General features: G+C 40.1%; 1 protein-coding gene across 1 annotated transcript in view; it reads left to right on the top strand.

Moving 5' to 3' along the window:
• LOC105946358 overlaps window positions 1–21,736 on the top strand; it is a 40,115-nt gene extending 18,379 nt beyond the window's left edge. The window contains exons 6-18 of the mRNA XM_031904578.1: window positions 2,392–2,483; window positions 3,921–4,063; window positions 7,162–7,268; window positions 7,354–7,494; window positions 11,663–11,857; window positions 11,977–12,123; window positions 13,790–13,903; window positions 15,431–15,514; window positions 16,731–16,850; window positions 16,919–17,013; window positions 18,025–18,121; window positions 19,225–19,347; window positions 21,614–21,736. Coding sequence (XP_031760438.1) covers window positions 2,392–2,483; window positions 3,921–4,063; window positions 7,162–7,268; window positions 7,354–7,494; window positions 11,663–11,857; window positions 11,977–12,123; window positions 13,790–13,903; window positions 15,431–15,514; window positions 16,731–16,850; window positions 16,919–17,013; window positions 18,025–18,121; window positions 19,225–19,347; window positions 21,614–21,736 — 1,581 coding nt within the window. The remainder of the gene's footprint in view (window positions 1–2,391; window positions 2,484–3,920; window positions 4,064–7,161; window positions 7,269–7,353; window positions 7,495–11,662; window positions 11,858–11,976; window positions 12,124–13,789; window positions 13,904–15,430; window positions 15,515–16,730; window positions 16,851–16,918; window positions 17,014–18,024; window positions 18,122–19,224; window positions 19,348–21,613) is intronic.
• Window positions 21,737–25,681: the final 3,945 nt, after the last annotated feature.

The raw sequence follows: 25,681 nt of genomic DNA, 5'->3' as shown, positions 1-25,681 counted from the left end.
TCTCTAATTTGCCGCAAAGGGAAAAAAAAATTCCTTCCTGACTCCAAGATGGCAATCGGACCAGTCCCTGGATCAACTTGTACTAAGAGCTATCTCCCATAACCCTGTATTCCCTCACTTGTACTGAGAGCCATCTCCCCTACCCCTGTATTCCCTCACTTGTACTGAGAGCTATCTCCCCTACCCCTGTATTCCCTCACTTGTACTGAGAGCTATCTCCCCTACCCCTGTATTCCCTCACTTGTACTGAGAGCTATCTCCCATAACCCTGTATTCCCTCACTTGTACTGAGAGCTATCTCCCCTACCCCTGTATTCCCTCACTTGTACTGAGAGCTATCTCCCCTACCCCTGTATTCCCTCACTTGTACTGAGAGCTATCTCCCCTACCCCTGTATTCCCTCACTTGTACTGAGAGCTATCTCCCCTACCCCTGTATTCCCTCACTTGTACTGAGAGCTATCTCCCATAACCCTGTATTCCCTCACTTGTACTGAGAGCTATCTCCCATACCCCTGTATTCCCTCACTTGTACTGAGAGCTATCTCCCCTACCCCTGTATTCCCTCACTTGTACTGAGAGCTATCTCCCCTACCCCTGTATTCCCTCACTTGTACTGAGAGCTATCTCCCATAACCCTGTATTCCCTCACTTGTACTGAGAGCTATCTCCCCTACCCCTGTATTCCCTCACTTGTACTGAGAGCTATCTCCCCTACCCCTGTATTCCCTCACTTGTACTGAGAGCTATCTCCCATACCCCTGTATTCCCTCACTTGTACTGAGAGCTATCTCCCCTACCCCTGTATTCCCTCACTTGTACTGAGAGCTATCTCCCCTACCCCTGTATTCCCTCACTTGTACTGAGAGCTATCTCCCCTACCCCTGTATTCCCTCACTTGTACTGAGAGCTATCTCCCATACCCCTGTATTCCCTCACTTGTACTGAGAGCTATCTCCCATACCCCTGTATTCCCTCACTTGTACTGAGAGCTATCTCCCCTACCCCTGTATTCCCTCACTTGTACTGAGAGCTATCTCCCCTACCCCTGTATTCCCTCACTTGTACTGAGAGCTATCCCCCATACCCCTGTATTCCCTTACTTGTACTGAGAGCTATCTCCCATACCCCTGTATTCCCTCACTTGTACTGAGAGCTATCCCCCATACCCCTGTATTCCCTCACTTGTACTGAGAGCTATCTCCCATACCCCTGTATTCCCTCACTTGTACTGAGAGCTATCTCCCCTACCCCTGTATTCCCTCACTTGTACTGAGAGCTATCTCCCATAACCCTGTATTCCCTCACTTGTACTGAGAGCTATCTCCAATAACCCTGTATTCCCTCACTTGTACTGAGAGCTATCTCCCATAACCCTGTATTCCCTCACTTGTACTGAGAGCTATCTCCCCTACCCCTGTATTCCCTCACTTGTACTGAGAGCTATCTCCCCTACCCCTGTATTCCCTCACTTGTACTGAGAGCTATCTCCCCTACCCCTGTATTCCCTCACTTGTACTGAGAGCTATCTCCCCTACCCCTGTATTCCCTCACTTGTACTGAGAGCTATCTCCCCTACCCCTGTATTCCCTCACTTGTACTGAGAGCTATCTCCCCTACCCCTGTATTCCCTCACTTGTACTGAGAGCTATCTCCAATAACCCTGTATTGAATGCTTGCTTATTTATTAATAAGGAAAACATGTAAAACTTGAATATCTCAGTTTACAAGAAAAATTTGAGTTAAAAAATATAGCTTTACTTTGCCTAGGCCAATTCCCACTGACTTCTGTACCAAAAAATTTTGAATTGTGAAAAAATTTCAACTCGAACGTTGATAAATCTCCCCCATAGACACAGATTGGTTTTGTATTTTTATCTACACAACTAAACTCACTCACAAAAAGCACAAATATCAAAATTTATTTAAAAATATAATTATATCAAATATCAATTTATTTAAAAATGTGATTATAAAAACACAGTTTAAAAAATTGTAAAACAAAACTAATATGACAACCTTGAACTCTTTGTTTATGTAAGAATATTCATGAAATTAAAAGTAAAAAAAAAACCTGAAAAACTCCAAATCCTCAAAGTAGGTTTACAATTTGCAAAGAAGAGCTACCATTGACTTCTACATGCCCTCGCCAGCTTTTCAATGGTGTCATTTTTTAAAGAGTTTTTTATAGTAATTATTCTAATACATGCATTTTTTGCATGAAAAGGTTGATTTGAGGTTGATTTGAGGAAAAGGAAAAAATAAGAACAATAATAAATCTGCCCCGTAGGTTTAGTTTTACTTCATAATATGATTTATCAATATCCAGCTGCTGTACTGGTATAAATGGGAAATTCATTTCAGTTCACTTTGTCATTTAATTGAATCTTAGGAATTAAGAAAAAATGCAGATTCCTTTGGAAATCTCGGGGACTATTTTACAGACCAAAAGAGGATTAGCATCGAGCCTTACTTGCTGCCACAGTAAGTAACAAAATCCACGTTTCTTGTTTATTTCCAGACTCGCTATTAAGTACCTTTAATGGATGTTAAATAGACAAATTCGGGTTTAAAAACAACACAAAAGTTATTCTTCAAAATGAATTACTAGAATTGTTCAATAACCCTGGCCAATCAACACACCGTTCCCAAATGAATCAGAAATTGTAATAAAAAATATATATTTAAATTAAATTAAAAAATGCAAATAAAAATAAAATATATTTCCATGTATCAAGTATTTGATGGCATTATCACTCAAGTGTAAATATATACTGGTGAAATTATAGCTCACCACAGAAAAATTCTCCCACTGATAAATAAGCGTCTAAAAACCCCACAGGAATGAACAGAGAACGGGTGAATTTTGGTGAACTCTAATTTCACAATTTGATAAAGATCCTATAGAGTTTATCTTAAACTTACTTACATTTACTTGGGTAAAAACTGGTTTGTTCATTGAGTGTCCATTTGCATTGACACACAAGTAATGAAATTTTTTGCCAGACAAGGATTCGCGAAACGACTGCAAAAATTTGCCATGCAACAAAAAAAGTTGCACATGTCAAAAAAAATGTTGCACGCCAAAAAAAATTGACAAACGTGACAATTTTAATTTTTTGACACATGCAACAATATTTTTTGACGCGCATCGTTTTCTGCGTTTCACAAATTTTTTGCCACTTTACGAATATTTCCAAAGTTTAGTTTTTTCCCCCTTTTTTTTTTATATGCAATCAGGTTTTTTTCTTGACCTTGTAAATAAGTAAATAGGCTGCCCTGTGTTGATTAGCTATGGGTTTCTCAACCAGGGCAAACTTTGCTAATGTTATCTAGTGCAGGTATGGGATCCCTTAACTGGAAACCAATTATCCAGAAAGTTCCAAATGACAGAAAGGCCATCTCCCATAGACTCCATTATAAGCAAATAATTCTAATTTTTATAAAAAAAATTTCTCTGTAATAATAAAACAGTACCTGTACTTGATCCCAACTAAGATATAAATAATCCTTATTGGGGGCAGAACAGCCCTATTGGGTTTATTTAATGGTTAAATGATTCCCTTTTCTCTGTAATAATAAAACAGTACCTGTACTTGATCCCAACTAAGATATAATTACCCCTTATTGGGGGCAGAACAATCATATTGGGCTTATTCAATATTTAAATGATTTTTAGCCAACTTAAGTTATGGAGATTCAAATTACGGAAAGATCCCTTATCCGGAAAATCCCAGGTCCCAAGCTTTCTGGATAACAGGTCCCATACCTGTATGAGTGTTAGAGCGTATCAACATACTAATGCTCCCCATTCCCTAGATTCCCTTTATTTTTTTAATTATATGATTAATAAAATGAATAGATATTAACTGGTTAATTAAGACTGCAGCTCTGCTTTTTATATGTTTACTTTGATTGCAGGAAAGAGATATGTTATTCTTATAATTCCACAACAAAATGTATATTCATTATAAAATATGGGGCTTCCTTTCAAATGAGAGTGGATTACCTGGACAAGAAACAAATACAAAATCAGTTGTTTGAGCTCAAATTTCTAGAGCCAGGTAATGTATATCACTGGGGATGGTTCTCGGATAAGAACTAAGGGGTGAAAAAACAAAATGGTGAATTGAAGTTTTCTGATATACATTTATAAAACATAAAAAATTTGAATTAAATAATTTGGCATTGAAAACCTAAAAACCTGCAAAATTCAACAAGTCATTTTTTTAAATGAATAGCAATATGTTATTTTGTGGGAATTTTTTTGTTTTGTTTATTTCTTCAAATAAGTGCACTCAAAAATTAAGAATCTGTAGGGTTTTAGTTTTAAAAACTCAATCATAGAAAGCAAATCATTGTTGCTAAGTATATGTTTTAGAGGGTAAATTACTATTATATATTGTGACAATGTGGTTAGGAAACACAGCAGCCTTGAAGCATGTGATGTGGACTGCAGGGGAATTCCTTGTGCAGATAGGGTTAATAATCCCTCTCAGTTGGCAAATTAAGAGGCAACTGAGAGAGGAGCTGCCAGGAGAGGTAAAAAGGAGTGTGCTCCCCCACCTGGGGGCCGCTCAGTGTGAAGGAGTCAGTGAGAGTGAGGGGTCACTCAGAGAGGTATCCACTCTCAGAGCGGGACACAGGGCAGGAAGGCTGCCTGACTGTGTGAGGAACTCCCAGAGGGGCTGGAGGTGCTGCCTGTCTGTGTGAGGAACTCCCAGAGGGGCAGGAGGGCTGCCTGTCTGTGTGAGGAACTCCCAGAGGGGCTGGGGATGCTGTCTGCCTGTGTGAGGAACTCCCAGAGGGGCTGGGGTGCTGCCTGTCTGTGTGAGGAACTCCCAGAGGGGCTGGGGGTGCTGCCTGTCTGTGTGAGGAACTCCCAGAGGGGCTGGGGGGGGGGGGCTGCCTGTCTGTGTGAGGAACTCCCAGAGGGGCTGGGGGGGGGGTGCTGCCTGTCTGTGTGAGGAACTCCCAGAGGGGCTGGGGGTGCTGCCTGTCTGTGTGAGGAACTCCCAGAGGGGCTGGGGGGGGGGGCTGCCTGTCTGTGTGAGGAACTCCCAGAGGGGCTGGGGGAGGTGCCTGTCTGTGTGAGGAACTCCCAGAGGGGCTGGGGGGGCTGCCTGTCTGTGTGAGGAACTCCCAGAGGGGCTGGGGGGGCTGCCTGTCTGTGTGAGGAACTCCCAGAGGGGCTGGGGGTGCTGCCTGACTGTGTGAGGAACTCCCAGAGGGGCTGGGGGAGGTGCCTGTCTGTGTGAGGAACTCCCAGAGGGGCTGGGGGAGGTGCCTGTCTGTGTGAGGAACTCCCAGAGGGGCTGGGGGTGCTGCCTGTCTGTGTGAGGAACTCCCAGAGGGGCTGGGGTGCCTCCTGTCTGTGTGAGGAACTCCCAGAGGGGCTGGGGTGCTGCCTGTCTGTGTGAGGAACTCCCAGAGGGGCTGGGGTGCCTCCTGTCTGTGTGAGGAACTCCCAGAGGGGCTGGGGTGCTGCCTGTCTGTGTGAGGAACTCCCAGAGGGGCTGGGGTGCTGCCTGTCTGTGTGAGGAACTCCCAGAGGGGCTGGGGGTGCTGCCTGTCTGTGTGAGGAACTCCCAGAGGGGCTGGAGGTGCTGCCTGTCTGTGTGAGGAACTCCCAGAGGGGCTGGGGGGCTGCCTGTCTGTGTGAGGAACTCCCAGAGGGGCTGGGGGGCTGCCTGTCTGTGTGAGGAACTCCCAGAGGGGCTGGGGTGCTGCCTGTCTGTGTGAGGAACTCCCAGAGGGGCTGGGGGTGCTGCCTGTCTGTGTGAGGAACTCCCAGAGGGGCTGGAGGTGCTGCCTGTCTGTGTGAGGAACTCCCAGAGGGGCTGGGGGGCTGCCTGTCTGTGTGAGGAACTCCCAGAGGGGCTGGGGGGCTGCCTGTCTGTGTGAGGAACTCCCAGAGGGGCTGGGGGGCTGCCTGTCTGTGTGAGGAACTCCCAGAGGGGCTGGGGGGGCTGCCTGTCTGTGTGAGGAACTCCCAGAGGGGCTGGGGGGCTGCCTGTCTGTGTGAGGAACTCCCAGAGGGGCTGGGGGTGCTGCCTGACTGTGTGAGGAACTCCCAGAGGGGCAGGAGGGCTGCCTGACTGTGTGAGGAACTCCTAGAGGGGCTGGGGGTGCTGCCTGCCACTGGGAGGAGCAGAGGGAGTCGTGACCAGGTGGATGAGAGCTAAGAGGAGTCAGCAAGGCTTAGTGAGAAGCCTGAGTGTTAACGAGTGTGAGAGTCACTGTGGATGTGTGTAAATGGGGATGGTGAGAAACTCTTAAAAAGTTCCAGTATGGAAGTTACACTGGAAGGTGAGAATCCCACAAAGGGGACAAGTTTTGAACAAGTTTGCTGAACTGTTTGTTGATGAACTGTGTTCCTGTGAGCTTTATGTTGGGAAGAATTTTCCCTAAATAAACCTGTGTATTTGCCAGAAAATGAGATGTCCCTGTCTCTATGCTCTAGATGCTCTGTTTACCAGCCTACCATTGCTAATTCCCCCACAAATTACATTAACAGGCAGTCAGCATGTCACAATGTACAGTATATGCACAAATTTACTCAAAGGTCAACGTAGTGACCCTCCCAGGGATTTATAAAATGGATCTTTATAAAGACCCCTGTGAGGGTCAAAATATTGATCTTTGATTACATTTGTACTTTTTTTCTACTTCATTTTGGCTTTTGTTTTGTCCTTTTCTGTTTTGTTTTTGTGTACATGCATGTTTATTTCGGGGTTGCCTAGCAATGCTTTTGCCGCCAAGGAGGTGATAAGCATTAATACACTGTTTTGGGTACCCTGATAAAGGTTTCATTAGGGAACTGAAATGTTGATTGGATCAATAACCCTCACCTTTGTTTGTTAAATAATCTTTAATATTTTGTTCCTCTTGTGTAAACCCTGTGAAAGCTATCAATTCTGCATTATATATATAAGAAATGATAACGTCTTTCTAGACTTAAAAATGCTGCCACTAATTTAGGATCATGTGCAGCCTGTTGTGCAGCATCATTTGTAAAGTGTGGGCCAATAATAATATCCCAGAGAGACCTTTTCCCAAAGGTTAGTCACAGGCAAAGCCCTTGGATCTCCCAAACTGACAGCTGCAAGATATGAAGGTTAAACAAAATGTGTTTCCTATGTGATGGTTTTGTTCTTTACAGAAATGAGAACAATAAAATCTGATAATGAAATAAAACAAATGGCTTTTGAGTCACTGAAGGCACGAGCCGCTGTATTAACTGCATATGCTTTCCCTGAAAATGATGAGGTAGGTACTAGCTATAGAATATATGTATACATCTGCACCATAAGGGCTATATTGAATCTTACAGGTCATTCAATCTTTCTTGTAGCAAGCACTCAGGAACATCCTGTGTTCTATAACCCATCCTGAAGATGTTAATATATCCAGAGACGTTGAAGCATTTGCAGGAAAAACAGAAATATATCTTGGGAAAGGGGAAAATGCTTCAGAAGAAAGGCTGGCTCTTCAGGTAAAGAAAGTATCATATAGTTAGACATAGGCAAGTCATCAACTCATGCACTGCTGAAATGATTACACAACCAATAAGCAATATAATTCCACTGGAGTTACTGCAACCAGACTCAAATTAACCAAAATAAAGTTAAAAAGATACTGACACCAGAAAGTAAATCTTTTTTTTTCATCTATCATAACATTGTCTTTGCAAGAACTTTATAATTTTGCCATAAAAATGTTTGCCTGATGCGTTTACATTACCTGTCTGATCCCCTGTGTTCCTCTATGAGGGGGCAGCCATATTTGTCTGTTAGCATTAGAAGCTATAACTGACGGGTTGGGAAGGTACAGTCAGGTTGGCAAAACAGTCAGGTTTAGGAACTTCAAGTAACAATTACTTACAAAACCAAACCTTTCAGCGAAAAACCATCAACACGACCTATAGGTAGCTTTTTATGTATATTCATATTTTGAAAAGTAGTTTTTTCATGTCGGTATCACTTTAAAAGAATTACCCATGTGTAGTGATGAGCGAATCTGTCCCATTTCGCTTTGCTGAAAAATTTGTGAATCTGAAACGGTGGAAAATTCTCCAAACAGCAAAAATGACATGCTTTTTTTTGACACGTGCAACAATTTTTTAATGCGTGTCAATTTTTTGATGTGTGCGACAATTTATTTGCATGCACCAAAGTTTTGTGCCGGCTTCACGGAAAAATCCACCAACAGCGAAACATGGAAATTCGCTGCAAATCCATGTCTGCCAAAAAATTTCACGCATCACTACCCATGTGTTACAAAAGTTTCTGGACTATTATACTAAGGGGCCCATTCATTAAAGCACAAATTTTCATTAATTAAAAGCACTTCTGGTGTTCAAAATTGTCACAAATTCTTTCCCCAGTCATACGAAAATATTGTGGTTGCTATCCGAACGATTGTAAACGGTGTGAAAACCTTTCTGGCTTTGAAACTACAATGAATGATTTTGGAAGCCTCCCATAGGGCTCAATGGCACTCTGCAGCTCCAACCCGGCCCAAGGAGACTCTCCCATAGGGCTCAATGGCACTCTGCAGCTCCAACCCGGCCCAAAGAGACTCTCCCATAAGGCTCAATGGCACTCTGCAGCTCCAACGCGGCCCAAGGAGACTCTCCCATAGGGCTCAATGGCACTCTGCAGCTCCAACCCGGCCCAAAGAGACTCTCCCATAAGGCTCAATGGCACTCTGCAGCTCCAACCTGGCCCAAGGAGACTCTCCCATAGGGCTCAATGGCACTCTGCAGCTCCAACCCAGCCCAAGGAAAGTCTCCCATAGGACTCAATGGCACTCTGCAGCTCCAACCTGGCCCAAGGAAAGTCTCCCATAGGGCTCAATGGCACCCTGCAGCTCCAACCTTGCCCAAGGAAAGTCTCCCATAGGGCTCAATGGCACTCTGCAGCTCCAACCCGGCCCAAGGAAAGTCTCTCATAGGGCTCAATGGCACTCTGCAGCTCCAACCCGGCCCAAGGAAAGTCTCCCATAGGGCTCAATGGCACTCTGCAGCTCCAACCCGGCCCAAGGAAAGTCTCCCATAGGGCTCAATGGCACTCTGCAGCTCCAACCCGGCCCAAGGAAAGTCTCCCATAGGGCTCAATGGCACTCTGCAGCTCCAACCCGGCCCAAGGAAAGTCTCCCATAGGGCTCAATGGCACTCTGCAGCTCCAACCCGGCCCAAGGAAAGTCTCCCATAGGGCTCAATGGCACTCTGCAGCTCCAACCCGGCCCAAGGAAAGCCTCCCATAGGGCTCAATGGCACTCTGCAGCTCCAACCTGGCCCAAGGAAAGCCTCCCATAGGGCTCAATGGCACTCTGCAGCTCCAACCTGGCCCAAGGAAAGTCACCCATAGGGCTTAATGGCACTCAGATCTTGCCAGACTAATTTAGTCACCTTTTATGAGGAGGTGAGTAGGAACCTCGATGCTGGAATGGCAGTTGTTGTCATCTACTTGGATGTTGCTAAAGCGTTTGATACAGTACCTCACAGAAGGTTAATGATCAAATTAAGGAATATTGGCCTAGAACATAATATTTGTAATTGGATAGAGAACTGGCTGAAGGATAGAGTACAAAGAGTGGTGGTAAATGGAACATTTTCTAATTGGACCAGTGGGGTTAGTGGAGTACCGCAGGGGTCAGTCCTTGGTCCTTTGCTTTTTAACTTGTTTATTAATGACCTGGAGGGGGGCATAGACAGTACTGTTTCTGTTTTTGCCGATGACACAAAATTGTGCAAAACTATAAGTTCCATGCAGGATGCTGCCGCTTTGCAGAGCGATTTGACAAAATTGGAAAACTGGGCAGCAAACTGGAAAATGAGGTTCAATGTTGATAAGTGCAAAGTTATGCATTTTGGTAGAAATAATATAAACGCGAACTATCTACTGAATGGTAGTGTGTTGGGGGTATCCTTAATGGAGAAGGATCTAGGGGTTTTTGTAGATAACAAGTTGTCTAATTCCAGGCAGTGTCATTCTGTGGCTACTAAAGCAAATAAAGTGCTGTCTTGTATAAAAAAGGGCATTGACTCAAGGGATGAGAACATAATTTTGCCCCTTTATAGGTCCCTGGTAAGGCCTCACCTTGAGTATGCAGTGCAGTTTTGGGCTCCAGTCCTTAAGAAGGATATTAATGAGCTGGAGAGAGTGCAGAGACTGCAACTAAACTGGTTAAGGGGATGGAAGGTCTAAACTATGGGGTTAGACTGTCGAGGTTGAGGTTGTTTTCTCTGGAAAAGAGGCGCTTGCGAGGGGACATGATTACTCTGTACAAGTACATTAGAGGGGATTATAGGCAGATGGGGGATGTTCTTTTTTCCCATAAAAACAATCAACGCACCAGAGGTCACCCCTTTAGATTAGAGGAACGAAGCTTCCATTTGAAGCAGCGTAGATGGTTTTTCATGGTGAGGGCAGTGAGGTTGTGGAATGCCCTTCCTAGAGATGTGGTAATGGCAGATTCTGTTAATGCCTTTAAGAGGGGCCTGGATGAGTTCTTGAACAATCAGAATATCCAAGGCTATTGTGATACTAATATCTACAGTTAGTATTAGTGGTTGTATTTATAGTTTATGTATGTGAGTGTATAGATTGGTAGGTGTGGGTTAGGTGTGCTGGGTTTACTTGGATGGGTTGAACTTGATGGACACTGGTCTTTTTTCAACCCTATGTAACTATGTAACTCTGCAGTTCCAACCTGGCCCAAGGAAAGTCTCTTATAGGGCTCAATGGCACTCTGCAGCTCCAACCTGGCCCAAGTAAAGTCTCCCATAGGGCTCAATGGCACTCTGCAGCTCCAACCTGGCCCAAGTAAAGTCTCCCATAGGGCTCAATGGCACTCTGCAGCTCCAACCTGGCCCAAGGAAAGTCTCCCATAGGGCTCAATGGCACTCTGCAGCTGCAACCTGGCCCAAGGAAAGTCTCCCATAGGACTCAATGGCACTCTGCAGCTCCAACCTGGCCCAAGGAAAGTCTCCCATAGGGCTCAATGGCACTCTGCAGCTCCAACCCGGCCCAAGGAAAGTCTCTCATAGGGCTCAATGGCACTCTGCAGCTCCAACCCGGCCCAAGGAAAGTCTCCCATAGGGCTCAATGGCACTCTGCAGCTCCAACCTGGCCCAAGGAAAGTCTCCCATAGGGCTCAATGGCACTCTGCAGCTCCAACCTGGCCCAAGGAAAGTCTCCCATAGGGCTCAATGGCACTCTGCAACTCCAACCTGGCCCAAGGAAAGTCTCCCATAGGGCTCAATGGCACTCTGCAACTCCAACCTGGCCAAAAGATAGTCACGATACCGAAGCTTGAATGAATTCCGAAATGATAGTAGTCTTTGCAAAAAATTATTATGGTCGTTATGAAAAGTTCTAAAAATTAGAAATAATACGATTTTTTCTGACAGAAAAAAAATTGTGCTTTAATGAATGGGCCCCTAAGTTGATGGAAAACCTAGGATTATTCAAAATTTTTAAGTGATTCAGTGGTTACATAAATGATATTTTAGATCACTGACACAATTAAAGATAGTGAAAAGTAATTGGATAGATAAGTATTAAAGGACTTCTAAAGAATGTTCTACTCCACTGCAGGTCTTACTCCTTAATGTACTGAAGTGATTGTTTATATATTACTAAATCTTTATTTTATAGAAACTCCTCCAAGAGTTTACATTACAAAATGAAGCTACATCTGACCTCATGAGCAAAAAAATTGCAGCAGTTAAAAGCATTGTGGTTTATGTGCCCAGCAAACTCCTGCATAGCGGGATAGAAATGGTGGAACTGCCGGGAACTGACCATTCTGACCCACTGGTGTTCAGCTTTATACAAGATGCTCTGGACACAGTAAGTACAAATCAGTAGCATTTTAAACCTTGAATGAAAAGAGATTTCTAGCAAATATCAATAAACATAACCAGAATGCCTATATATATACTCATTCTAGATTCTTTTGACTTTTGCAGGCCGATGCCTTACTTCTGCTGTCTGAGTTTGCCTTTGTCGTTACTGGAAAAGAAGTTAAATACATGCTTAAACACAGTGGTTTCTTTAAAAATTGGCTAAAGGATTCACAAGAATATAAACTAATGTTCCTTTCCTATCCAGAAAAGGTATGAGTTTAAGCAGAAGCCATAGGCGGAGGATTATGTTTTTGGTTAGGGGCCAGCAAGAGAAGAGTAGAGAGGTGGTGGCACTGTAAGTAGTGTTTATTGACACCACAAGTACAATTTACCTTAGGACATCATATAGGTATGGGATCTGTTATCCGGAAACCCGTTATCCTGAAAGCTCCGAATTACGGAAAGCGCATCTCCCATAGACTCCATTTTAATCAAATAATTTAGATTTTTAAAATGATTTCCTTTTTCCCTGAAATAATAAAACAATACCTTGTACTTGATCCCAACTAAGATATAAATAATCCGTATTGGCGGCAAAACAATCCCATTGGGTTTATTTAATGTTTTAGTGATTTTTTAGTAATCTTAAGGTATGGATATCCAAAATATGGAAAGACCCCTTATCCGGAATACCCTTGGTCCCAAACATTCTGGATAACAGGTCTTATACCTGAATAGAGAAACACCACAACCTCTATGAAGAAAATTATACAGTAAGAAGCAGAGGGCACTGGCACTAAGAGGCACATTTACTAAGCAATTTTGAGATAAAGTCGTATTTTTTCTTATTTCCAGATAATTTCGAGATTTATAAATGGGTTTTTTCGTTATTGTTCCTTGAAAAATTCTATCTTTTTCGAAAATAACTCCCGTAATTTGTGATTTATTAATGTTTACTTGACTTTTTTTTGTCAAAAGAATATTTATCAGGGTTGATCTGTCGAGTACCATTGGGTCCTATGGAAGCTTAAAATAGTACAGGAATAGAACAGTCAGTGACAGCCCGTCCTTAAACTTTTAATGAGACGTTAATCCCCTCATTGTTTTCAGTTTCACTCAGCTTCAAGAGGAAGTTAATCCCCTCATTGTGTTCAATTTCACACATTTTCAAGGGGAATTTAATCCCATCATTGTTTACTATTTCACCCAGTTTCAAGTGAAATTTAAACACATTATTGCTTTCCAAGAATGAGTGGCAATGCTCCTAAAATGGCTGCTGGAGCAATTCCTGTTTGAGAAAAATAAAGAGGATTTATGGAAACGATCATCCATTTAAACTCAAATTTTTTAAATTTGAACAATACTTTCAACTCAAAAAAAATCGGGATTTTTGAATGTAAACTCAAAATTTTCGTACAAAAAATTCAATCATTATCGTGACATTTTATAAATATAGCAATGTTCAAGTTTAGTTCGAATATATACCATGTTGAGTTTATGTATACATAGGGAGTAATGGATAACCGTTCCCCAAGCAGTTAAAGGGAGTAAATACTGGCACCCCAAGCACAATATGCATAAGTCCAATATGCAATAAATTAGAGATTCTAGCATCTCCCCCAAGCAATCATATACAGTGAGACACAGCAGAGACTCATTAAGCATCGCCTGACTCTGCCAAAAAGTAAGGTTGGTGGAGCTGTAGGCCTGGAGCACTGTGTAACCTATAATTTTGTGCTCATTCAATCATAAAGGAAGCCCCGCTTGAGTTTACTAAACACATGGGGTTTTGTGCTGAAAAAAACTCTACAATCTTTGTACGTTTGCCCAAACTGACTTTTGTTATGAAGGAAAACCTTAACAGCTTTTAGGTGCATGAAGATTTCCTATGCAGTTCTTCTTGTCATTATTATAATACTATTATTTTGGTTTTCAGTATCAAAAATATCAGTTTGGAAGAAGTGACCTAATCAACCTACAGAGGATGGAACATGAAGAGGAAAAGAAAAGAATGAGGGAATTAGAGGAGCTTTCCAGAATAATGTACCCGGTAACCACAAAGTTCACCCTTATCTATATGAATTAACAGCAAAAATTTCAATGGAATAAAAACCACAACATTTATTGGCTCAAATAAATACAACAAAAACTAACATATAAATCATACTATACCAAAAACGACAGGTGCATCCCAGTGCCTCATACTATCCACTCTCCTAGAGAGTACTCAGGAGAGTGGGTAGTATGAGGCACTGGGATGCACCTGTCGTTTTTGGTATAGTATGATTTATATGTTAGTTTTTGTTGTATTTATTTGAGCCAATAAATGTTGTGGTTTTTATTCCATTGAAATTTTTGCTGTTTATTCATATGATAATTCGGGACCTATCGGTGGGATATTACCTGTTGATTCCCTTCTTAAGCCAATTTAATTAATTCAATACACCCTTATCTATACCAGCTTTTATGCATGTAAAGATCAGCTCATTATGTAAGGTCTATAAATGAGTAGCTTTTCTGCATGCCATGGGCCAAATCAGGCAAAACTTAATAGATCATGCATTGGACTCATCTAATGCAGCAGACAAGATGCCACCTTTGCCGACCAGATTCTCCATCCGGTCCAATCCATATCTAAATAAGTCTAATCATCTTGGAAAGGAGATCATTTTGGTTCCATTCAAGGACCACTGTGCTATCACTTTCCACAAGAAAGGGTAACTGAGTAGGTAAAAATTGCAAGCTTTTTAGTTGCTAGTATTACATCTCTTCTTCAGTTTTAAAGATGTTACATTAAATGAAACTCTAATAGAAGATCTACTTGTCATCCAACCGAGTGGACCCTTATCTTATCTCTTTACTTTGTTCTTGTCTATTTCCCACATGGGCACTTGGTGAGTATAAATGTCTTCTATTAGATTTTCATTTAATGTAACATCTTTAAGCCTGAAAAAGAGATGTAATACTAGTATCTCGAAAGCTTGCAATTCTACCTACTCAGCCAATAAAAGGTATCACCTAACCCTACATTTTCTGCATTTTGCAATGGCTAATATGGTACAACACCCTACTAGTGATAAGCAAATCTGTCCTGTTTCGGTTCACCGAAAATTTTGCGAATTTTTCAAAAATTCACGAAACAGAGAAAATGTTGCAACAATTTTTTGGCATGGGCGATAATTTTTTGACGCAGGCAATATTTTTTTGTTGTGCAACAAAATTTTATGAGGCGAATTTTGATGCCCGTTTTGGGAAACAATCAGTCAATGATGAAACTCGCAAATTTGCCGCAAATCCATTCCTGATGAATAATTTTACCCATCACTACACCCTTCTATCACCCAGTATCATTTGAAACATCTCCAGTGTTATATACTGGTGGCTACATGTCTGTAAGGCAGAGGAATTATATAGTATAGTACTATACGTGTATTAAGTAAGATCTGAAATATTATCCTTATATGTATTTTCATAGAACTCATTTGTACAGTTGACATTTGTATGAAACATATTCCTGTAAAACCTATCACTGTATTTATATTCAGTATTAATATTTTCATTGTGTTTATTTTGCTAGAATTCTTTGACCCCAAATATGACAAGAAATATAGTTACTTCAACAATTTTGCCACTGTTGCACACATCAATCCACGCACAAGAGGTAAGTAACAATTACATCATTTTTAGATGCTGAATTTTAATGTCCTGTTCTAGCACTCACTGCCACTAAAGATCTGCGCCCCTAACGATTCCACCCAGTCGTTTCCCTAACTTATTCTCTGCTGATTCCCTGCCCATGCTCTGTGCTGCTGCCAGTTACCTGAGCTTAGGGACCAATGCACAATATACTGTATATTTGCAATATAAAATCCATGTTAGAAGGTTAGTTCATAATTATATCACATTCTCATTACATAGCAACTTTGAAAATAGTCCACTATGCATCAGAATGTAATAATCCGCTTCTAAGACAGACACATCTTATCTTCTCTTTATGATTTCTGACAACCCCAAAGCTTAGCTTCTCAATGGCTGCCTAAAGCACTCTGGGCATCTATAGTTTCAGTGACACTCAAGCAATGGCTTAACAAGAACCAACATGGTGAGCTCCAGTTAATAACTTTGAAGGCCTGAATCATTTCATTCATAGGGCTAATGAACCTCTCTGCAGTTTAGTCAATAAAATACAGCATTTCTACTTTGCAGGGCTAATGGACACTGTTTATTGCTGAAAAGGTGGGGCATAGAAAAGCTAATAGGGCATAATATTTACTCACAATATATTTTACAATAGTCGTGCTGCCTGAGTATTAAATGGTAAATATCATTGGGTCCTGCATACAGTTAGCTCATTTACTCATATATGTAAAATATCCCCAGAGAGTCTCCAAAATATCTGAGGATCCAGAGATTTCTATTTTAGAAGTAATTTGGCAGTAAAAAGTAAAAATTGGGTTAAAGGGACTGCTAAAGCTTTTGGTGTACTTTGTATGGTAATGTATGATGTTATCATGTTTGTTTGTACCAAAAGCCCTTTGTGCCTCCCCAACTTTTGGTAGGCTGAATGAAGGCTAATGGCGCACCAATGCACATTTCAAGTTTAACAGGTAGGTAGCAAAGTGCTGGAAATCACCCCACTTAGCCTGCAAGGTTAATTGCCTGGACTCAGGCAACCTGACACATGATCTAGAAATTGTACAGCTGGCATGGGAAGGTGAGAGCCCAGAAGGGACACTGGTACACAAAGTGTTGTTTCCATAGGACTTACATGTGTATATAAATGCACACAGCAGTCCTACAGTACAGTAAGCAAAATGGCACATTCCCACAGTTGGCTTTCCCTTTTACATTAGTTGTTTCTCTTTTCTTCGATACAGGGAATGCCTCATGAACTGATTGGGGAATATGCAAGATTTTTACAATACACTGGAATTCAAAACTTACTCACCCAGCTTGATCTCTTTATTCTGAAAAGAAAACAAATTCTGTTAGAAGAGGTAATTTGTATTTTTTTTTTTATCAGTATTTTCCACCCCAGGTGTTTAATTATTTTTTGGTATTTTAGCTTGAAAATAAACTGACTGATTTTGAAAAAAAGAAAAGCAATGAATCAAACAAGGGACCCAGAAACAGCGCTGGATGTAGCCCACAAAAGCCAGAGTAGGTATTCAGTTTCTAACTGTAATTTTTCATTTCCAGCGATAAGTTCCAGATAACAAAATATATAAAAAAGTGACAAGAACAAACATAATTTGAATTTAAGCAATCTGCCCCATGGAGTCCAAAAAATAAGTGGAGCTAGGGGATACCAAGACTTGTGGTTCTCTGAGGAGAGAGAAGATCTGGGGTAAAAACACCACAAGCTGGCAATCCATAACACAATACCTAGCTGGATAGATGATAGATAGATAGATGATAGATAGATAGATAGATAGATAGAAGATAGATAGATAGATAGATAGATAGATAGATAGATAGATAGATAGATAGACAGACAAATAGATAGATAGATGCAAAACAATTTGCAAACTCCAAAATGCTTAAAAAAAATGCTGAAATGTGGTCACTTTTTTGTACTTTCCATGTAAAATGTAATAAGGCTTCCTGCCCCTACTCCATTTAAGAGGCTGTTCCCCTTTGAGTTAACTTTTAGTAAGAAGTAAAGAGTAATATTTTGAGACAATTTGCAACTGGTCTTCACTTTTTATTATTTTTAGTTTTTTAGCTATTTCACTTTTTGTTCAGCAGCTCTCCAGTTTGGGGTTTCAGCAGCTATCTCATTGCTAGGGTCCAAATTACCTTAGCAACCAGGGAGCAGTTTAAATGAGAGGCTGGTACATGAATAGGGGCGGACATATAACAAGTAACAATAACAAAAAATCTGTAGCCTCACAGAGCAATAGTTTTTGGCTGCCGGGGTCAGTGAACCCAATTTCAAAGCTGCAAAGAGTTAGAAGAAGTAACTAGAAAAAATAAATAATGAAGACCAACTGAAAAGTTGCTTAGAATAGGCTATTCTGTAACATAGTAAAAGTTAACTAAAAGGTGAACCACCCCTTTAAGGGCCACTACACCTTCATTTTGTGGTACTTATTTCTACTTGTGTTAGCAAAAGCACATCAATCTGTCTTTTATATAATTCATAATGATTTGCCTGTGATATAATTTTAGTATTATACAAGAATCCTTTTTGAAGAAAAATGAAGACCTTTTCAATGGCCTGAAACAAACACAAGAAAGAATAATTAATGACACCATCAACTCCACAGTAAGTAACTTATTGTTACTAACTTACCTGTAGCAGTACTGAGGCAGCAGAGAATAGGTACATTTAGGCGTATATACCAGAAGTAGAATTAGCGGTGCTGCTTCTACCATGAGGCAAGGTAAGAATGTACATATATGAAATCATGTGGCCTCTTATCTGTAGGGATTGGCCTCCGGGTGGGGAATATGTTTGGGGAGATGAAGACTGTGCCCGAAATGGGGGCGTTTAGAGTTAATACTTTATTCCTGTGCCTCTAGTTTAAATATCTTTTCTTTCCCCCCTCAAGCTCAGCAGGGTGTATAGGTGTCTCTGCCTGTATGAGGGAGCCAAGTGATTACATACAGTTGGAGGTTCATGGTTGAATGTAGCCAATCATTGTAATGCTCATTCATGCATGCAGAGGTGGATGAAAACAAACATAATGATAAAGCACATGATAATGGCACAGGGCAAAACAGGATAAAAGGGCTATACAGAAGAATAGAAGTCAAAGAGGAAAAAAATATGGAGAAAGAAAAAAGATAGTGTGGAGATAATTACATTGGATAGAGGAAAAGAGTGCATTATGGTGCAGGGGGGAGTTAGGAGCAAAAGGAAAGCAGGGAAACTGTCAGAAAGAGAGTATATGGAAGGGAAACAGGGGGAGGGAAGTGGTTCAAAAGAAAGTTTTGGGATTGGGGATGATAAGCAGATGTTAGAATGGGTTAAATTGAAGAGTGAAAATGTTGCAGCAGTTGAATAGAATAAAAAGAAAAGAGCAGGGGAGGAAAATGACATTTCAAGAGAGAAGCCCATAAGTAAAGAATGGGTTATATATATATATATAGCATGTTCTGAAAAATGCAAAGGAAATAACACAATAGGGAGAAAACTGAGTGAGCAATAAAAAGTTACATGTGTGAGAGTTCTGTATTTATCAGGCTTGTATGAGGCACCTGAGTGCCAGTGCCACACATATGAGCATTGTGGGCAAGGAGTAAGGACTAAATGAACATGGAGAGGGGGCCAAGCTGAAATCAGTTTGAATACCTCCGCTTCTAAAGGTGGTGGAACTCCTAACAATTAGAAACTAGACTAAAATGATTTCATCTTAAATTATTTAGCTAACAGATTTAATGCTACAGTCGGCCACAAGTGCCATAAAAATGTGGGCTGAAAAAGAGAGAAAAATTACAGATCCTGGGATCTTCAATCCAGAATACAAAGGCAAACATCCAGCTTTTCAGGTAAATGCCATTTTCATGTACATATTTTTACCAGGGTGTTAGTGATCTCCTTATTGTATAAACTCATCTTTAATGTGGAATTTTTAAAATCATTTTTATGCAATCTATTCTTATTACATTCATATGAAGAAACATAATTACTAATTTCAGTCAGATTAGGGAGGCAAAGGTCCTCTCAGCACTCTGTTCCCTTGCTTGTTCCATTTCTCTAGTTCTGAGTGAGTTTAAATATCATCCAGGAGTCTTATTGCCGCAGTTCTTCACATTCACAATGTTCTGTCTAATTTCTTCTTGGTTAAATGTAAAAAAAAAAATCTTTTGTGTGCACTTTTAAACACCAACATTAAATACAAAGTAAAGTACAAAATTCATTATGCTCACTGCCTCAACATTTGTGTGATGTGCTCATAAATTATTGTTCCCAGTAATCAGGGCTCATGGTTGTGTTTTGCTCCACAGAAATCACTGCATTATGGCTGGGGGTTAGAGACTGGGAAAGGCTAGCTTAACTGATTAGATCTGGTAAACTGGTGAGATCTGGGAATGATGAATGATTATTTTCTGCTTGGAGAACCCCAAGGAGAGTAATAATTTGTAATAGTTTTTGATATATCTATTATCCAATTATCAATTTTCAAATTTGTGGATTTTAGAGGTTTTTTTATTTGAATAAACAAAAAAAAAATCAAAATTTTGCTTACTTATTAGAAATTTTGATTATAAAAAATTACTGTATTGAGTATAAGCCAATCCGAATATAAGCCGAGGTACTGTACCTAATTTTACCTAAGAAAACTGGAAAAACCTATTGACTTGAGTATAAGCCATGGGTGGGAAATGCAGCAGCTACTGCTAAGTTTCAATAATCAAAATAAATACCAATAAAATGACATTAAATGAGGCATCAGTGGGTATATGTTTTTAACTATTTATTTTAAAGAAAAACAGTAATCTTGCTCTGTAAGTGGAGAAGAGGGTCAACAAAAACAATATGAGTACTACCCCATACTTATTGCGCATTAGCAAACTGGCAGCAGACCCGGTCCCGGGGGTCACCTGAGGGGAAATAAGTATTGCTAGTTGGAGAGGGCCAGGGCCCTGGAGGGTCTGGTTGCGGGTGGCCTAATTTGCACACAAAGGACAAAGAGTGCTAGTCTGGAGGGACCCATGGCACCTGACTCAAGTATAAGCCAAGGGTGACTTTTTGGGTGCTGAAAAACTAGGCTTATACTTGAGTATATACAGTAAATCGCATAAGCACATCAAATGTATTAAAACTCAAATGGGGAAAAATGCAAAAGTTTTACATTCAAGTTTTTCAAATATTTTGCTCTTTATAAATATCTTGCATTCAAGTTTTGGAAACCAAATTGCTTTCCCAGGACTCTGGCAATGATCAGAGAAGGAAGATTTAATACAAGAACAAGCTTCAAATACCAATGTATTCAGCGGCCAGGAGAGCTCTCCCCCCTCTGACCATTACATGACTTTTTATAGCATAAAATTAAATTATCATCATATTAAGATCATTATCTTTTGATTGGTTCTTATTAAAATTGCAGCATTTCTTTGACTTATAATTGAATCATTTCATTAATAAACCATCCCATCCACATTTCTTCTTTATTTCATTATTCTATGTTGGCAGATCCCACCCTTAATGGACTTACCCTACCATGCCAATTTCCTCTTTCTATACAGTAATAATGCTGACTCCTTATAATTTTTAATTATTGTACTGATTCTGTTTATAATTTAAGCTTAGCTTGAAATAAATCATGAGACCATTGCTACTTACTCATTGCGATTCATCAGATTTCTAAAATCATCATTAGAAAGAGAGCTAGAAGCAAAAGGGGTTTACTTGGGGACTAGTTGACCAACTCTGATACCATATTTTGAATTTGGAATTTTTTCACAAAAAAATCTGAATCATGCAAAAAACTTGAATTTGAATGTTGCTAAATCAGCCCCATAGAGTGCACATTTGCAACAACTTTAGGCTTTCATCTATGTCTATATAACCTCTATCATATATATTAGCATCCCCCCTAGTACCCCAGACTGGGAGACATGTGACCTTATGCTGTTTCACTGAAGTCAATGGAGCTTCCCTCAGCCAAGGCTGTAGCTATAGAAGCTACCTCTCATGAGCATTACTGCAAATATGCCGATTGGATTTCCACCTTAGAGTGACAAAACAATAGCTGCTTAAGAAAAAAAGTTAGCATGAACTTTCCTAATAACATTTTTTCTTTTTTATCAGGTGAAAATACATGATTTGTTGTTTGGTGATCTTGCCGAAAAGTTACCACTAGTTTTTCAGAAACTTATTAAGGACCTAAAGCAAGTATTTGAACAATACAAGGTACATCATATATTTCAGTAACTGCAGTGCACATAACTGTATTAACAGCATTATTACAAGGCATTTTCCTCCTGTTATCAACCATTGAGGCTTAAAGAAATTCACTTCTGGGCCCTTGTCAGGGCCACAAGGCAATGAGGATCAGGAAATGGGCCCCAAGGAGGAACATGGCTCTAATATCTACAACAGACAGCGTAAAGAATATCAGTATAAACAAAAGATAAAATGTGGCTGAGCAGAGCAAAAATTATAGCAAAACGGTGCAATAAAAACAGGATTTCTTGTACAGGTATAGGATCCCTTATCCAGAAACCCATTATCCAGAAAGTTCCGAATTACGGAAAGGCCATCTCCCATAGACTCCATTATAAGCAAATAAGTCTAATTTTTAAAAATGATTCCCTTTTCTCTGTAATAATAAAACAGTACCTGTACTTGATCCCAACTAAGATATAATTAATCCTTATTGGAGGCAGAACAGCCCTATTGGGTTTATTCAATATTTAAATGATTTTTAGCAGACTGAATTTATGGAGATCCAAATTACAAAAAGACCCCTTATCCAGAAAACCCCAGGTCCCAGACATTCTGGATAACAGGTCCCATACCTGTACCTATTTGTACATATACAGAATATAAATCAATAATATATGCAGTGAAATGAGTCATTGCATGGTTTTGGCATTACTTGTTTTTTTATGAAGAAAAACAGCAAATGAAACTTGGCGCAATATGATTCAGTAATTCAAGGTTCTGGGGATATGTAAAATGTAAAGGAAATGTTACCGTGGTTCTGTTTTTTAAAGAAGAATTTCTTTCTGTGCAGGACAAGACAATAGAGTTGTTTAGGAAGGAGCTCAACAGGCGGCCAAGTGAAGAGAGAATTGGGGGGTCCTTGGAATCTGCTTTGAATTGGTAAGTTACATGGACACTATGAATATTATATAATCATATATAAACCATTTACATTATCAAACATAAAGGGGCTTATGTAATCAAAGGCAAAGGGCACATTTACCAACATTTTTATTTTTGTGGTTTTATAGGTTTTGAAAACCCAGAATGCCAATTGATTTATTACAACAGCCTTTTAAAAAAGCAAGAACAAAAAATTGGAATAAATAAATTTTTTGTAGTTGCAAAAATGAAAGCATTGAATAAAACCCAGAATACCTTTAAAACCATGAAGCAAAGAAAGGTTAGTCCGTTGTAAAGGACACCTGCCATTGATTTCTACTTGACCTCGACTGCTTTCTTTCCACGAAAAGATCATATTTTTGCATTGAAAGATACAAATTGTGAAAAAAAAACACCACTTTAGTATATGGGCCCCTTTGTTTATACAGGTGCAGAAACCCATAGCTACCAATCAGAAGCTAAAATGTTTAAAAGGAAACATCTTTTTAGTTGCTATGGGTTATTGCTACTGGGCAAACTTAGTGCCTTTTATTACATATGGGGAAAGAACATTCTCTTTATTAAATTTGTTTTTTATAGAGATTATGAATTATTATGTAATATGTAGATACAGGATACTACTGGCTCCAGAACAACATATAACTATACCAAAAATTCTCCCACTCACATGATGAGTTCCACATGCAATGACATAGTGATTCCAACATATAGAAAATCATTTAGAAAATTTCGAATTCACTTGAAAATAGAGTCCCCTCTCTACTTGGGTCCCTTAGCAGTTACAGGGTCTTCCTATATTGTTATTCCACTGCCTGGTGTCAGGGGGTAGCTTTTTTCCTATAGTCCTTTAAAAGCTGTTGCTTGATGACTGCGCATTATAGAGGTAGAGCAGGGCAATTAAAAAATTGTGCTATTTTGTTCATGACACATATACATATAAGCAGCATTTTGCCCAAAGCCCTTTTTTTTCCTGGCTGAAAATATGGGACCAAATCATCACAAATTGTCCAATATAAACCCTATTAATATCAATGAATATCCCATGACAGGGCAGTCACACACATGTTTGCATTATTCTTGGCCCAAGATATTGCTAAACTACCACATGTGTGTACCTTTGTGGGAGGATTCTGGGAGTTTCTGTACAGCAACCCACCCAAAGTTAAGAACAAGGGCCCATCTGATGCAGACAATCGAAATGTGGTTTGGGGTGGTTGGAGCTACTTTGCAATATATTTTTGAAACAAGGTGTATCTAGTATGGTATAACAGGATCCAGAATTCAAATATTCAGGAGGCTTTTGATAAAAATGTGTGTTACTTTATCTTTATTTTCATTCATGTTAAAGGCTTTTTGGGGCAAGAAGATCATCTTTAAATGAGCAGACCTTACAGAAATCTTTTGAATGCAAGTTTAAGGAGTGCTTAAGAACACACATTCTGGAACCTGCCTATAGGGACAACATTGAAAATACAAAAGGAAAAGTATGTTCTGAATCACATGGGTAACCAGTAATATAAGCAGTTATAACGGATTTTAACCTCGGTCACCACTCAACAATGCTGTACAACTAAGATACTCATTTATTAATTGGCAATACCTTTTAATCCTATTTCATCACAGAAGCTGCACTTCTTTCTGCCTCTAGACCTTGAGGTTCAGTATCCAGACCTGGTGGTTCCTGTGTGCACATCTATGGCAGATAGTGGCAGATAGAAAAATAATGGCAGATAGAAAGGCTCAGGCGACCAATAATATAGCTCTGAAATAGCAGGTAGCAAAATGCTCTGAAACTTTCTAAAGGTATTTGAATGGAAATTGGCTCCAATTGCAGTTGCCCTCACATGTTTGGGGATTATTGCTTGGAAAGCAGACTCCCTCATTTCCAAACTACACTTACCCGAAAAATTATAGCACCAACAATTGTAGTCAACTGCTAAGCAATTATTAGCATTGTTTACAGCTGCCCACAGAGATATTAATCACCCATGTGAAAAAAATTAGGATCTCAACATATGCAATGGCTCTTTTTTAAGTAATGCTGATAGGGATAATACAGTAGGCATTAAACCGCAGTTTAAATAGAATGCAGAGAACAATGGCTTTGGTTATAAGTTATGGTTACCAGATCTATTTACCTATGTATAGAGCAGGAGCAATATGGTGAAGGATCTTTGGTTCTAATGAGCTGTTTAAGAACCATATGCATCAGTGGTGACAGGCAGTTTCCATTGATGTGGATGGCTGGTTATTTTAGGTGTTGCTCACCTACTGGAAATGCATCAGGGGAGGAACCACCTGTTGTGATGTTAGCCTTGTCTGAAACATTGCTAAGGCTCTAGCCCCCATATGTAATAAAATGCACAGTTTGCCATGTGCAGTAATTCATAGCAACCAATTAGATGTTTGCTTTTAAACAGGTGACCCAAAAATAATACCTGTGGATTGTCTAGTATATATAAATCTAGAGCAACTGGACTAGCTGAGTAATACATGAAAGGCACCTCTGGACATGCTCCAATGCTAAAGGTGTAAGTGCAGAGTGGGAGAGAGGGGGCGGCATTGCGGCTGCTGCCTCAGAACTGGCACTGACTCCATTAATCTTGGGGACAAACTTTTGACCTTCTGAACGTGATGCACTGTTTTACCTGCCAATGGGGCTAAGATGTTAGTATTTTACAATGCTATAAGTCACTGAACTGATGCTGCTGACAGTAGGCCTGAGTGGGGCTCCTTCCTTGTGTATCTTAGGGAGTCCATATAAGCATAGTGTGGCTTCTCTGTGGCACAGGCGGTGGTATAAAGCTTGATCAATGGCTTCCACCTTTTTAAGTAAAGCAGTTTATCACCTTTTTCTTGTAACTTCTGGTCGGTCTCTCCTTAAAGGTTCCTATGTATTACTATCACTGAGTAGCATCGTCATTTTGCAGTGATAATCAATGATTACTCAGCAAGTCCACTTTCTCTAGATTTATTTATACTAGACATACCATGACCTGCATTAATGAAAATCTTCATAGTTACCTGCGGATTGGCTGCCATTGGATA

This window comes from Xenopus tropicalis, chromosome 1 (assembly GCF_000004195.4).
Source record: "Xenopus tropicalis strain Nigerian chromosome 1, UCB_Xtro_10.0, whole genome shotgun sequence".
In the NCBI taxonomy this organism is placed as follows: domain Eukaryota; kingdom Metazoa; phylum Chordata; class Amphibia; order Anura; family Pipidae; genus Xenopus; species Xenopus tropicalis.
Note: the sequence above shows the minus strand (reverse complement) of the source record. Positions and strands in the feature narration are given on the sequence as shown.